This window comes from Dicentrarchus labrax, unplaced genomic scaffold, assembly GCF_905237075.1.
Source record: "Dicentrarchus labrax unplaced genomic scaffold, dlabrax2021, whole genome shotgun sequence".
Lineage (NCBI taxonomy): Eukaryota > Metazoa > Chordata > Actinopteri > Moronidae > Dicentrarchus > Dicentrarchus labrax.
Window position 1 is genome coordinate 23,342,700 of NW_026136708.1, and position 16,276 is coordinate 23,358,975.

Below are 16,276 nucleotides of genomic sequence, written 5' to 3' on the forward strand. Positions count from 1 at the left end.
TATAATTTAATATAATATATATAATATAAAGTATATATATTATATATTATTATTACTATATTATAGACATATTAGGTGAATCTTTACCTTTGCTGCTCTTCAGTATTTGTTTGGTCGGCTCTGACAGAGAAGAAAACAAACAATATCAACAGAATATATTGATAAAGAAAGCAACAGATAAACAGGAAGTAGTTCCTGTTGTTTATGTTTGTGTTTACCGGACTGTCGTCGTCCCTGACGAGCGTCTTGTGGAAACTCATCAGACTGACAGGAAAGAGCTTTCTTCAGCCGCTCAGGGCTGTACCGATACCTGGGAGGATCTACAGGTGGAAAAACAACAAGAAAAACAACAACAAACAATGTAAACAACAACAAGAAAAACAACCACAATAAACAATGTAAACAACAACATGAAAAACAGCAACAAACAATGTAAACAACAACAAACGATGTAAACAGCAACAAGAAAAACAACAACAAACAATGTAAACAACAACATGAAAACAACAACAATGTAAACAACAACAACGAAGCAACAATATGAAAAACAATGGATCTTTTTCAGTCTGAAAACTACAATCAGAGTAGATCAGTATTAATGAATGATGTATTAATTATTAATAATTAATTAATTATGTTTAAATCCACGTTGTGATAACAACAAACGTTTGTTTGTTTCTCTTTGTTGTCTTCTAACAACAAACATTAAACATTTACTTACAAATAGGATTCATTTCCAAGATGGCGTCTTTAGCCTGAAACCAGCAAAACAACAGACATCAAACACTCCGATACTGGTGTGTACACTGGTCATACTGGAAATACTAGTAATACTGGTAGTACTGGTTATACTGGTTATATTGGTTATAATACTGGTTATAATACTGGTTATATTGGTTATAATACTGGTTATAATACTGGTTATAATACTGGTTATATTGGTTACAATACTGGTTATACTGGCTATAATACTGGTTATATTGGTTAAAATACTGGTTATACTGGTTATATTACTGGTTATATTGGTTATACTGGTTACAATACTGGTTATACTGGTTATAATACTGGTTATACTGGTTATAATACTGGTTAAACTGGTTGATATACTGGTTATATTGGTTATACTGGTTATAATACTGGTTATATTGGTTATATTGGTTATACTGGTTATAATACTGGTTATATTGGTTATGCTGGTTATAATACTGGTTAAACTGGTTGTTATACTGGTTATAATACTGGTTATATTGGTTATACTGGTTATAATACTGGTAATACTGGTTGTTATACTGGTTATAATACTGGTTATATTGGTTATACTGGTTAAAATACTGGTTATAATACTGGTTATAATACTGGTTATAATACTGGTTATACTGTTGTAATGCTGGTTATAATGCTGGTTATACTGCTGGTTATACTGGTTATATTGGTTATATTGGTTGTACTGGTTAGAATACTGGTTATACTGGTGTCTGACCTTCTGTGGGATGATGGCATGGTGGTTTTCCAGAATGATGCGTTTAATGTGATGAGCCCACAGCTTCTTCTCCTCAACCGTCTTTGCCTGACAACAATAAAACATTTCATCAGCACAGATTCAATGTGATCATCACCAGCAGGAGCAGGAGCTGGAGCTGGAGCAGGAGCAGAAGGAAGGAGGAGGAGGAGGATCAGGAGCAGGGGCAGGAGCAGGAGCAGGAGCAGGAGCAGGAGCAGGAGCAGGAGGAGCAGGAGCAGGAGCAGGAGCAGGAGCAGGAGGAGCAGGAGCAGGAGCAGGAGCAGAAGGGAGGAGCAGGAGGAGGCGGTCTCACCTGGACGGTGTGAGGCTGTTTGGGATGTTTGTAGTGAGTAACGCTGAAGCTCAGAGAATCTTTGGCGCTTTCAATCAGCATGAGAGTGGAACACTGAAACCACAGTTCATCAATAATTCAGTGATAACACATCAGAGGGATTATTGGAAGGAAACATATTTGTTTTGTTTATTATTTTTCTTCCCCAGATTCTTTTAGAGAATAATTTCTATCAATAATCTGCGTGTATCTAACATTTATTGATTATTAGCTCATTGTTAACCTGCTAATAACTTCTAATAAAGAACTGCACAATGTCATTTAAATAAATTTCAAAAACCAAATAAATTCAAGTAAAAAACAAAGTTATTGATTATGATTAATATGATTGACACTTTTGTTTTCTGTGGAAATCATTAAGCTCTAGAGCAGGTTCTGAATGCCACTAAAACATTTCCATTTAACTCTTCTCACAGATATGTGCGTCTTGTAGACAAAGTGTTCCCCGCGGCGTTTGGTGATGAGCAGCATGCGGTCGAACAGGAACAGCGTTCTCTCGTTTTTAGCTCGATGAACTTTGAAGGTTCCCTCCAGAACCAGTTCTCCGTACGTGGTGAGGTCCGGACCTTTCCAGTTCAGCAGCAAAGACTGAACCTCCTGCAGGACAAATCGAACAAACAGACCCCGCTGTTAGCTGGCTGTTAGCCTAGCCTGAAACACTTTGCTAACATTCGCTAACTTAAGATGTGACTATATATATATGTCTCTTATCTTTTCCACATAGATTAGCCTAGCTCATAGCATATCTAAGCACAGGAAAGGAGGAAGTTGACTGAGGCTCAGCTGTTAGCAGAAGGCTGTAGAAAGTACCTTTCCCTCTGAGCTGCAGTACAAAGTGATGAAGTACCTGCAGTCTGACGGCGTGCTCGTGTTTCCTCTTCATGTCGTTGATGTACCAAGCGACTCCCGTCATGGTGTAGATGGCCTCCTCCACCACCTCGTAACCCTCCTCCTCCGGGTCAAAGTGCTTCGCTATCTCCTGCACAAAACCATCTTCACCATCATCATCATCATCACCACCATCATCATCATCACCATCACCACGATCATCATCATCATCATCACCACCATCATCATCATCATCATCATCATCATCATCATCATCATCATCATCATCATCATCATCATCATCATCATCCCCTCAGTTTAGTGATGCTCTATGTTCTGTCTGCTCTCTAAATGTCTTTATAAACATTCTTTTATTAAGTTTTGTTAAAATATTTGATTTGTTATTTTCACTCAGTAACTAGTTAACAGTTTGCTAATTACCTGAACTTTACTAGGAGACTAATAACCAAAAGAACCGTCTACTAAGTAGTTAAAACCTACCAGGTAACAATAATAATAGTAATCTGTTAGCACAGTCCCCATAAGGAGGGGATAGTAAGAACATGGACCTTCAGGTAGAGCAGTTGACATGGACTGACATCACTGCCCTGTTTCCCAGCATGCACTCTCGTCAACGCTTCAGACTGATGAACTCTTATCACGCTCAGTCCAGTGGGCAGTGAGGGCACTCAGGTGTGTCGTACCTGGAGCAGCAGGTGGTATTTGAGGATCCTCTGAACCGGTTTGAGAAGGTATGAACCCAAGGGCAGCGAACGCTTCAACAACGCCTGGCGCTCCCGAAAGAACTTTGCCAGAGATTTATTCCTCATGCACTCTGTCAGCGCTGCAACCGAACTGCAACGAGGAGGCAAAATACACAGGTGTGAACAGGTAGAAACAAGTGTTACTGCAGTGTGTTACAGTGACAGTGTTACTGCAGTGTGTTACAGTGACAGTGTTACTGCAGTGTGTTACAGTGACAGTCAGTGTTACTGCAGTGTGTTACAGTGACAGTGTTACTGCAGTGTGTTACAGTGACAGTCAGTGTTACTGCAGTGTGTTACAGTGACAGTCAGTGTTACTGCAGTGTGTTACAGTGACAGTCAGTGTTACTGCAGTGTGTTACAGTGACAGTGTTACTGCAGTGTGTTACAGTGACAGTGTTACTGCAGTGGGGGTGTTACTGCAGTGTGTTACAGTGACAGTGTTACTGCAGTGTGTTACAGTGACAGTGTTACTGCAGTGTGTTACAGTGACAGTGTTACTGCAGTGTGTTACAGTGACAGTCAGTGTTACTGCAGTGTGTTACAGTGACAGTCAGTGTTACTGCAGTGTGTTACAGTGACAGTGTTACTGCAGTGTGTTACAGTGACAGTCAGTGTTACTGCAGTGTGTTACAGTGACAGTGTTACTGCAGTGTGTTACGGTGACAGTCAGTGTTACTGCAGTGTGTTACAGTGACAGTCAGTGTTACTGCAGTGTGTTACAGTGACAGTGTTACTGCAGTGTGTTACAGTGACAGTCAGTGTTACTGCAGTGTGTTACAGTGACAGTGTTACTGCAGTGTGTTACAGTGACAGTCAGTGTTACTGCAGTGTGTTACAGTGACAGTCAGTGTTACTGCAGTGTGTTACAGTGACAGTGTTACTGCAGTGTGTTACAGTGACAGTGTTACTGCAGCGTGTTACAGTGACAGTGTTACTGCAGTGTGTTACAGTGACAGTGTTACTGCAGTGTGTTACGGTGACAGTCAGTGTTACTGCAGTGTGTTACGGTGACAGTGTTACTGCAGTGTGTTACGGTGACAGTGTTACTGCAGTGTGTTACAGTGACAGTCAGTGTTACTGCAGTGTGTTACAGTGACAGTGTTACTGCAGTGTGTTACAGTGACAGTGTTACTGCAGTGTGTTACGGTGACAGTGTGTGTTACGGTGACAGTCAGTGTTACTGCAGTGTGTTACGGTGACAGTCAGTGTTACTGCAGTGTGTTACGGTGACAGTCAGTGTTACTGCAGTGTGTTACGGTGACAGTGTTACTGCAGTGTGTTACAGTGACAGTCAGTGTTACTGCAGTGTGTTACGGTGACAGTGTTACTGCAGTGTGTTATAGTGACAGTGTTACTGCAGTGTGTTACAGTGACAGTGTTACTGCAGTGTGTTACAGTGACAGTCAGTGTTACTGCAGTGTGTTACAGTGACAGTGTTACTGCAGTGTGTTACAGTGACAGTGTTACTGCAGTGTGTTACGGTGACAGTGTTACTGCAGTGTGTTACGGTGACAGTCAGTGTTACTGCAGTGTGTTACGGTGACAGTCAGTGTTACTGCAGTGTGTTACGGTGACAGTGTGTTACTGCAGTGTGTTACTTTAAGTGACAGTGTTACTGCAGTGTGTTACAGTGACAGTGTTACTGCAGTGTGTTACAGTGACAGTGTTACTGCAGTGTGTTACAGTGACAGTCAGTGTTACTGCAGTGTGTTACAGTGACAGTGTTACTGCAGTGTGTTATAGTGACAGTCAGTGTTACTGCAGTGTGTTACGGTGACAGTGTTACTGCAGTGTGTTACGGTGACAGTGTTACTGCAGTGTGTTATAGTGACAGTCAGTGTTACTGCAGTGTGTTACAGTGACAGTGTTACTGCAGTGTGTTACGGTGACAGTGTTACTGCAGTGTGTTACGGTGACAGTGTTACTGCAGTGTGTTACGGTGACAGTCAGTGTTACTGCAGTGTGTTATAGTGACAGTGTTACTGCAGTGTGTTACAGTGACAGTGTTACTGCAGTGTGTTACAGTGACAGTCAGTGTTACTGCAGTGTGTTACAGTGACAGTGTTACTGCAGTGTGTTACGGTGACAGTGTTACTGCAGTGTGTTACGGTGACAGTGTTACTGCAGTGTGTTACGGTGACAGTCAGTGTTACTGCAGTGTGTTACGGTGACAGTCAGTGTTACTGCAGTGTGTTACAGTGACAGTGTTACTGCAGTGTGTTACAGTGACACTGTTACTGCAGTGTGTTACAGTGACACTGTTACTGCAGTGTGTTACAGTGACAGTCAGTGTTACTGCAGTGTGTTACAGTGACAGTCAGTGTTACTGCAGTGTGTTACGGTGACAGTGTTACTGCAGTGTGTTACAGTGACAGTGTTACTGCAGTGTGTTACAGTGACAGTGTCAGTACTTACTTTGGGTAGTTGGTGCAGTACTGTGTGTAGATCTCAAAGTACTCGCTCTGAAACACAAAAACATCAATAATTAAGAAAAATGAATATGATGTTGGGAATTCATTTTTATTTTGATTATTAAATTCAGATTAACGAGGTTTTTATCACCTTCATAACGAAGCACCTGGCGACGGCGACGGGGTCGTTGTCACACAGGTCGAGAGCCTGAAGCAGCTCGCTGGAAGAGCGGGAAACACGTTACCATGACGATGACGACGACAACAACAACAACAACAACAACAACATCATCAATAACACATGCAGGCTGCACACCATTCTGTTCTGGAGCTTTTGACCACCTCACACTGTCTTCCTCAGCAGACGGAGTTACAGTATAAAAATATAATAATAATGATATATTATTATTATATTAATCATAATGGTATATCATTATTATTATTATTATTATATAATAATAATCAGAAGCTGTGGAACAGAGTTGACTGCAGTTGAGTTTTCAACTGAAGGAACTGTGGATTAATTAATCAATTAATTAACCAGCAGGTCTTTTTTTCTTCTGTTAAAGTGTAAATAAAGTTTCTGGAGATAAATCATATGAATATTTCTGAATGAATCGAATGATATCAATTACTATTGATTATCAATTACTATTGATTATTAATGATTATTAATGAATTCACCTGTTGAACTCATAGATGTCCTCAATGTTTCCAAACAGAGAGCAGACCTGCTCAGGACGGATCGATAAATCACACTGATCGATTATATGAGCCAGATAATCCTGGAGGAGGAGGTGGAGGAGAGGAGAGAAGAGAGGAGAGGAGAGGAAGAGGAAGAGGAAGAGGAGGAGAGAGGAGAGGAGAGGAAAGGAGGAAGAGGAAGAGGAGGAGGAGGAGAGAAGGAAGAGGAAGAGGAGGAGAGAGGAGAGGAGGAAGAGGAAGAGGAGGAGTAGAGGAGGAGGAGAGAAGGAAGAGGAAGAGGAGGAGGAGGAGAGAGGAGAGGAGAGGAAAGGAGGAAGAGGAAGAGGAGGAGGAGGAGAGAAGGAAGAGGAAGAGGAGGAGAGGGGAGAGGAGGAAGAGGAAGAGGAAGAGGAAGAGGAAGAGGAAGAGGAAGAGGAGGAGGAGGAGTAGAGGAGGAGGAGAGAAGGAAGAGGAAGAGGAGGAGGAGGAGGAGGAGGAGAGAGGAGAGGAGGAAGAGGAGAAGAGGAAGAGGAAGAGGAGGAGGAGGAGGAGGAGGAGGAGAGGTGAGGGGAGGAGGAGGAGGAGGAGGAGGAAGGCGAGAGGCGAGGAGAGGAGAGGGGAGGAGAGGACAGGAGGAAGAGGAAGAGGAGGAGAGGAGAAGGAGGAGGAGGAGGAGGAGGAGGAGGAGGAGGAGAGGAGAGGAGAGGAGGAGGAAGAGAGAGGAAAGGAAAGGAGAGGAGAGAAGAGGAGGAAGAGGAGGAAGAGGAGGAGAGAAGAGGAGGAAGAGGAGGAGAGGAGGAAAAATGCACTTTATTATCACATCCAATGTTCAAAATAACATATAAACTGAAATATATATTTTTGTCAACCAATTACGTCTGTCAGTATGAATCTTATCAAATATTAAAGTTATTAATACAGTTATTAATACAGTTAATAATAAAGTTATTAATAAAGTTATTAATATAGTTATTCATAAAGTTATTAATACAGTTATTAATAAAGTTATTAATAAAGCTATTAATACAGTTATTAATAGAGTTATTAATAGAGTTATTAATAAAGTTAATAATAAAGTTATTAATGGAGTTATTCATAAAGTTATTAATACAGTTATTAATACAGTTATTAATACAGTTAATAATAAAGTTATTAATAAAGTTATTAATATAGTTATTCATAAAGTTATTAATACAGTTATTAATAAAGTTATTAATAAAGCTATTAATACAGTTATTAATAGAGTTATTAATACAGTTATTAATAAAGTTAATAATACAGTTATTAATAAAGTTAATAATAAAGTTATTAATACAGTTATTAATAACGTTTCTCTCGCTGTAATGCCTCCGTCGGTCCAGCAGGAGGCAGACTGACGTCACTATGATGGAACTGACAGTAATTTGATCAATAATCAATAATCAATAGTCAATCACAGTGATCTGATCTCCTTTCCTTTGATTAATTGACACTTTGTACATTACATTCACATGGACTGATTATTGATTATTCATCTCAGTTCTTTAATAATTCCTCTTATTGAATCTTATTTATGTTTTTATTTACTAATATTATAAAAACTGAATCATAAATATTGTTATGTTTTAATTTGGAAATATGAAATCTGGTTTTGTTTACATGATTAATTGATTTTACAGTTTATGTGTCGACATTCAGTCATTTGCTTTAAATATTGATCAGATAATCGATCAGAAATCTCTCAGTGTTACAGTGAATTATTATTGTCGTTATTAGTGATCAATGATTTAAAGGGTCTGCAGGTTCAGATCTTCACTCAGGGTTCTGGTTTTTCTGTTACTCTGTTACATAAGAGTTTAATCCGTCTTAAGCAGTTAATTATAGAGCGTGACGGCGGTTGCGGTGACGGTGACGGTGTTATTCAGAGACCGTCCTCTGTCCCGAAGTCATCAAATGTTACTGAGACAGGAAGTGAAGCTCTTTCACTGTAAACTTGTTAACGAGCTCGTTAAAGTGATAATCACTGATAATAATCACTGATTATAGATAATAATCACTGATAATAATCACTGATAATAATTACTGATAATAATCACTGATAATAATTACTGATAATAATCACTGATAATAGATAATAATCACTGATAATAATCACTGATAATAATCACTGATAATAGATAATAATCACTGATAATAGATAATAATCACTGATAATAGATAATAATCACTGATAATAATCACTGATAATAATTACTGATAATAATCACTGATAATAATCACTGATAATAGATAATAATCACTTATAATAATCACTGATAATAATCACTGATAATAATCACTGATTATAGATAATAATCACTGATAATAATCACTGATAATAATCACTGATAATAATCACTGATTATAGATAATAATCACTGATAATAATCACTGATAATAATCACTGATAATAGATAATAATCAGTGATAATAATCACTGATAATAATCACTGATAATAATCACTGATAATAATCACTGATAATAGATAATAATCACTGATAATAGATAATAATCACTGATAATAATCACTGATAATAATCACTGATAATAATTACTGATAATAATCACTGATAATAATCACTGATAATAGATAATAATCACTTATAATAATCACTGATAATAATCACTGATAATAATCACTGATTATAGATAATAATCACTGATAATAATCACTGATAATAATCACTGATAATAGATAATAATCACTTATAATAATCACTGATAATAATCACTGATAATAATCACTGATTATAGATAATAATCACTGATAATAATCACTGATAATAATCACTGATAATAATCACTGATTATAGATAATAATCACTGATAATAATCACTGATAATAATCACTGATAATAGATAATAATCACTGATAATAATCACTGATAATAATCACTGATAATAATCACTGATAATAATCACTGATAATAATCAGTGATAATAATCACTGATAATAATCACTGATAATAATCACTGATAATAATCAGTGATAATAATTACTGATAATAGTGAGAATTTGTGATAATCTGTGATAATTACTGTGTACTCTGTATCTAATGATGTGGATTTCTCAGAGGCTTTTATGTTGAAGGGTTTGAATGTTTTTGTATTATTAACCTATTTTCATATCATTTATTCAAATGATATATTTTTATGGAAATGAAAAAGTTCTGTTCTGTGTTTAGCGGTTAGCTTCACATAGCAAATTTTTTTGCTGTATAATATATATAATATATATATATATAAATTTAATATAATATATATATAATATATAATATATATATATATATATATAATATATATATATATATAATATATATAATATATATATATATAATATATATAATATATATATATATATATATATATATATATATATATATATAATATATATTATATAATTTGATCCTCCAGACGAATCAGAGCTGGATTAGCTAATACTAATGCTAACAGAACATTTCCTGCGTGTGAATTCAAACAATAATAATTTAATATTTATAAATGTAAACATTATATATTTTACTAGTTAATAAACGTTATTATCGTTAACGTTTGAACTCACCTCTACGATCATGCGAAGGTCTCTGACGTACATCCTCTCCGTCTCGATGATCTCCATGACAACGCGGTCCAGGTAGGTCAGCTGAGGGTTCGGCGCCATGCTTCTGGCTGTGAACGGTGACGTCTGCTGGCGGCGGCTGGAGGCTCGACTCGGCGCGGACTCTTTGTTGTTGTTGTTGTTGTGTATGAGGCCGAGGCCCCGCCCCCTCTCGTCGACCTCGCCCTCACCGGCGCCCCCTGCAGGGCTCAGGTCCAGGTCGATGTCGGGGATTTGGGCGGACGCCGGAGGGACGAGGTTGTCGTCTCGGGAGGATGCAGAGCCCGAGGACAGTGTGGAGATCAGGCTCACCGGGCGGTGGTCGGAGGAGTCGGAGGGCGTGGCCGACGGAGCGCGTTCATTACTGCTGATGGAGGTGGAGGACAGGCGGGGGGAGTCTGAGGAGAGAGGGGGGGTTGGGTTGATTGATAGGTCTGATCAGCATGATATGTAACGTTCATTAAACTGTAGCTAACAGCGCCACCAGTGGTCGCTCAGTGAACTGCAGTCAGCGTCCTGTTGCATCATCCTGGGCGTCGGCCAACAGTGACAAACACTGAACGCTGTAAAATAACTGACGATCATATTTAACCTGTCAACGGCAGCCAGATGAGCCCGGGAGGCTGGATGAAGCTAACTGACAGTATTTTGCTACGTTAGCTTACTAGCAATTCATCTGTGTTACCAATCAAGCTAACGTTATCCAGCTAACAGCACAATCAGACAATGAGTTCCACTAGCTTAGCATTAATGTTAGCTTTGACTTTGGACTCTGTGTTGTGGACTCTGTGTTGTGGACTCTGTGTTGTGGACTCTGTGTTGTGGACTCTGTGTTGTGGACTCTGTGTTGTGGACTCTGTGTTGGACTCTGTGTTGGACTCTGTGTTGTGGACTCTGTGTTGTGGACTCTGTGTTGGACTCTGTGTTGTGGACTCTGTGTTGGACTCTGTGTTGGACTCTGTGTTGTGGACTCTGTGTTGGACTCTGTGTTGGACTCTGTGTTGGACTCTGTGTTGTGGACTCTGTGTTGGACTCTGTGTTGTGGACTCTGTGTTGGACTCTGTGTTGTGGACTCTGTGTTGTGGACTCTGTGTTGTGGACTCTGTGTTGTGGACTCTGTGTTGTGGACTCTGTGTTGGACTCTGTGTTGTGGACTCTGTGTTGGACTCTGTGTTGGACTCTGTGTTGTGGACTCTGTGTTGGACTCTGTGTTGGACTCTGTGTTGTGGACTCTGTGTTGGACTCTGTGTTGGACTCTGTGTTGTGGACTCTGTGTTGTGGACTCTGTGTTGTGGACTCTGTGTTGGACTCTGTGTTGGACTCTGTGTTGGACTCTGTGTTGGACTCTGTGTTATGGACTCTGTGTTGGACTCTGTGTTGGACTCTGTGTTGGACTCTGTGTTGTGGACTCTGTGTTGGACTCTGTGTTGTGGACTCTGTGTTGGACTCTGTGTTGTGGACTCTGTGTTGGACTCTGTGTTGTGGACTCTGTGTTGGACTCTGTGTTGTGGACTCTGTGTTGGACTCTGTGTTGTGGACTCTGTGTTGGACTCTGTGTTGGACTCTGTGTTGGACTCTGTGTTGTGGACTCTGTGTTGGACTCTGTGTTGTGGACTCTGTGTTGGACTCTGTGTTGTGGACTCTGTGTTGTGGACTCTGTGTTGGACTCTGTGTTGTGGACTCTGTGTTGGACTCTGTGTTGTGGACTCTGTGTTGTGGACTCTGTGTTGTGGACTCTGTGTTGTGGACTCTGTGTTGGACTCTGTGTTGTGGACTCTGTGTTGGACTCTGTGTTGGACTCTGTGTTGTGGACTCTGTGTTGGACTCTGTGTTGGACTCTGTGTTGTGGACTCTGTGTTGGACTCTGTGTTGTGGACTCTGTGTTGTGGACTCTGTGTTGTGGACTCTGTGTTGGACTCTGTGTTGGACTCTGTGTTGGACTCTGTGTTATGGACTCTGTGTTATGGACTCTGTGTTGGACTCTGTGTTGGACTCTGTGTTGGACTCTGTGTTGTGGACTCTGTGTTGGACTCTGTGTTGTGGACTCTGTGTTGGACTCTGTGTTGTGGACTCTGTGTTGGACTCTGTGTTGTGGACTCTGTGTTGGACTCTGTGTTGTGGACTCTGTGTTGGACTCTGTGTTGTGGACTCTGTGACGGCCAGCAGAGGGAGCTCCACTGGCTGCAATATTAACTGATCCCATTCACTCTAATGGAGAATGAGCTCAGTGAACAGTTTCCTGATGAGTTTCTGGTCTCAGTCTCTAGTTTCAGTCTTCTTCCATACAGCATGATGTTCATTTAGTAACTGATGGTCCCATTTAGAGTAAAACAGACCATAAAGCAGGGTATGCTTTAGGGCGGGGCTACCTTGTGATTGACAGCTCATTCTCAGTGAGTCCGTCCAGCTCAACCAAACTCAGATCAAACAGTCAAACAGTGCTGATCAGATATGGATCCAGATTCTGTTGTTGACTATTTCTCTCCTCACATCTGTTCACAAACATATTTTACTGTTTATCTGGAATACCAGATCCTGTGTGAGCAGGAGAGCCGCCATTGTTTCCAAACCAAGAGCAGCCAATGAGAGCAGAGAAACCTGCTGTACGTGACCTCCGCTGGCTGCGATTTACTGTCATGGCGACGGCCAAAACGCTGAATTTGAGACTTCAGAGCGGTTCTCCACAAACCGATGTGTGATGATGGGTTCACAGTTGGTTAAAACCCGTTCAGTCAATGCAGTGAGGGCGGACTTTCACAATAAGACTTTAAGGAGTTTGTTTTTTGTTCCTGAACACAGTCTGATGCAGATGTGATGTAACGGCGCTGTTAACAGATTGATGGCGGCGTGACTCAAACTGATGACTGTTCCTGTCAGGTTCAGTTGTCTCAGTGAATCATCCATCTGTAAACATCTGGAGTGGTTCAAGTTATTTTTATCTGTTGAACTGAGGAATTTAAAGAATCCAGCAGCACAGGTTTAACTGCTTAAACAGCAGAGAAGTTTCATTTAAATGATTACACATTATTATTAATCACTGTCCAACCAGCCAATCACATCCCAGCAACCGGTTCCCTCCACCCAAATCAATCAGTTTGTTCACACTGATCAGAACACTGATTGATCTGTGATTTGCTGCGATTAGATTCATTCACAGTGTGTTGTTTCTGGGATTCTCTTGTGATTTATGTATTCACACAGCGGCCATCTTGAGTGTTCATGGTGGGAGACTCAGTGGAGAAATGTCGTAAATAAATATATACAGTATATAAAACTAATACGTTTTCATATTTCAATGTATTAAGTCTTAAGAAGTTGAACAATAAATGGTTATTATGTTCATTTTAATTGTGTAATGTTAATTTTTAGGAAGTTTACTAGTTTGTAAACCACATTTTATGGACAACTTAAGGTTACAAATATGTATCATGGCTTCATATTAAAGTCATTTTATTAATTTAATAGATTTAAAAACACAACTGTTTCCCAAATTGCTGCACAAAACATTTAATATAGTAACGTACCGGCGCTAGGACCCGAACGCTGTTTAGCGTTGGCGTGGGGACCCGAACAATTTCCGGCTTGACGCACTTTCCGGTCTTTTTACAGAGTCTATATGTGGTTTTTCATACATATAAATCAACATTTACATGTCTAATTATTATATGAAAGTTACTTTAATGAAGGAAAGCTGCAAGAACGCTTCGATTGCGCTCGGGCGACAATTTCAGGCAACTTTTAAAGTCCGTCTCTATTTTTACTGAACAGCTGAAATAAGCTCTCATATGCGTACATATCGTAGCTAGGGTTACACTGATTAGTCTAGCTAATGAAAATGTCAGATCTTGTGTTTATACAATCTGTGGTCGAGGTGAACAGGAGGAGGAGAACAAAGGAACAGAACAAGCGCAGTGTTCTTTTTATCTGAGAAGTATCACAGTACACAAGATTCAAATTGGCTATTCAGATGTATTTTCTTGTTTATAAGCTAAAATAAATAAAATATATTTTTTATCATGATGTAATAATTGATATATTATGTGTTTGTGTGTGTGAGTGAGAGAGAGAGAAGGAGGGAGGGCTGTGAGAGATGTGTTGAATGCCAGTAGAGGCTCTTAGGATACAAAATATTGGTTATATAGATACACCTCCAATATAATTGGTTAGGTTATGAATAAAAATAGTATTGTTGAAACTCAATTATGCTCTTATGTTTCTGTCTGAGAACAGAGACAACAGAGAGAGAGAGATGAGAGAAGAGAGAGACAGAGAGACACAAGAGAGAGACAGAGAGAGACTTTCTCCTACAATGTACAAAATTGAATAATACTAGAAAAATGTATTTGATGATCATCATGATGATGATGATGATTTCAAAGAGCTGAACGACCTCTCCAAATTAAAAATACTCCTCAGAGAAGGAGAGCGGGCACACCTTGCTGCCCAGTATGTATTAACATGCCACAACCTGAGGGACACACACACACACACACACACACACACACACACACTGTATATAACTAATATAATGTTCATATAATAATAATGTTTATATCTTTGATTTATTGTATTGTATTTGAATACTTTGCTTTGGCAATATTGTTTTTAAAAAAACTTTCATGCCAATAAATAAAGCCCATTTTGAATTGAATTTTGAATTTTTTGAGAAAGACGAGAGATAGAGAGAGATGACAGAAGAGAGAGAGAGAGATGAGAGAGAAGAGAGAGAGAAAGACGAGAGAAGAGAGAGAGAGAGACGAGAGAAGAGAGAGAGAAAGACAAGAGAGAGAGAAGAGAGAGAGACGAGAGAAGAGAGAGAGACGAGAGAAGAGAGAGAGAAAGACGTGAGAGAGAGACGAGAGAGATGTAAGGTAGGCAAGGGGTGTGGGTGTGTGTGAGAGAGAGGTTTGCTTTTATTCCTTTACAGGTGCATCAAGACGGTTAAAAAAAGGTGGATTTTCTGCTTTGGTTTAAGGTAAACGTATATATATATGTATACCTTATATATATATATACATATAAGTAAGAATATTTGTGTGTCTGCATGTGGAAATACATTTGTGCTTGTTAATGTAACATGAAATAAAAAAACCTATAAAAATGTTACTGTAATTTCTGACAAAGAACAAATAATAATATGCCTCTTTTAGATGCCTAACATCAGACAGCTGCCCCAGAGGGCGAGGAAGACGAGGAAGTGCACCCCGGAGGCCATGGGAGAGCCCATCCAGGAGGTGAAAGCAGGCAGGCTGAGTCTGGGGCAGGCACACAAACAGTTTGGGGTCCCAAAAACAAGCCTGCGTGACCGAGTCAGTGGAAGGGTGGCCTCTGACTGTGTGCATGGTCAGGAGGGAGGATGTCCCCCCTTTCATCATATACAAGGGGGGATGTCCAGGGGGCCCCTATAACAAGGAGGGGTCTCTGACGCTCTCTACGGGAAGTCACCAGCAGGGTACATGGACAGTGAGCTGTTTAGGAAGTGGTTTATCGGGCAAGTTCGCCACGCAGGAGCTTCCCCTCCTGTGCCTTCCACCACACACGTCTCCCATCCTGCAGCCTCTGGATATGAGTTTCTTTGGACCCTTGAAGGCAGATTTCTCTGGAATTACAGGAGATCTGTCGGCAATGAGCCACTTTTTCAAGGGTCCTAAGAGACTCATATCAGAGGGTGAAGGATCGGGGAGTGGTGGTGGCTGGGTTCAGAAGGTGTGGCCTCTACCCTCTGGACCCGGAAGCCATTGACTGGTCACGGGTCATGCCACCCGGGCCGCGGCGTGGGACCTCCTCACCACCTCCACCAACCCCATCAGCATCTTCCTGGGCCATGCCTGATGTTACCCACCCTAACCCTGCTTTATATCATCTATAAAAACAAGCAATGTCCTAAGATGCTGGGGATATTAGGGATGATGATGAGTAAACAACATCTTATTTATACAGCCTGCAGACGGACAGCTGCGCCATTCTCCAGCTCCTCCTCCCCGTCTTTGTGTGCCATCCCATGATAATCAAAACATGTTCATAAACATATTTTTTCTATGAGTAGGTCACACTGCTGGAAGAAGAATGGAAGATCTGTGTGGCCAGTGCCGGGACCCTGACCCTCCGGGTGTCAG

The 16,276-nt window shown here is 40.2% G+C and overlaps 1 protein-coding gene across 3 annotated transcripts in view; it reads right to left on the reverse strand.

The window, feature by feature from the left end:
- The window catches only part of LOC127368332 (pleckstrin homology domain-containing family G member 3), a 38,687-nt gene that overhangs the window by 10,491 nt on the left and 11,920 nt on the right, over nucleotides 1-16,276 (reverse strand). For all 3 annotated transcript variants that reach the window (XM_051408992.1, XM_051408993.1, XM_051408990.1), the window contains 12 exons: nucleotides 10,125-10,558; nucleotides 6,544-6,644; nucleotides 6,011-6,080; nucleotides 5,864-5,910; nucleotides 3,386-3,536; nucleotides 2,701-2,832; nucleotides 2,268-2,450; nucleotides 1,815-1,907; nucleotides 1,481-1,567; nucleotides 722-755; nucleotides 219-320; nucleotides 88-120 (listed from right to left, as the gene is read on the reverse strand). In XM_051408992.1, coding sequence (XP_051264952.1) covers nucleotides 88-120; nucleotides 219-320; nucleotides 722-755; nucleotides 1,481-1,567; nucleotides 1,815-1,907; nucleotides 2,268-2,450; nucleotides 2,701-2,832; nucleotides 3,386-3,536; nucleotides 5,864-5,910; nucleotides 6,011-6,080; nucleotides 6,544-6,644; nucleotides 10,125-10,558 — 1,467 coding nt within the window. The remainder of the gene's footprint in view (nucleotides 1-87; nucleotides 121-218; nucleotides 321-721; nucleotides 756-1,480; nucleotides 1,568-1,814; nucleotides 1,908-2,267; nucleotides 2,451-2,700; nucleotides 2,833-3,385; nucleotides 3,537-5,863; nucleotides 5,911-6,010; nucleotides 6,081-6,543; nucleotides 6,645-10,124; nucleotides 10,559-16,276) is intronic.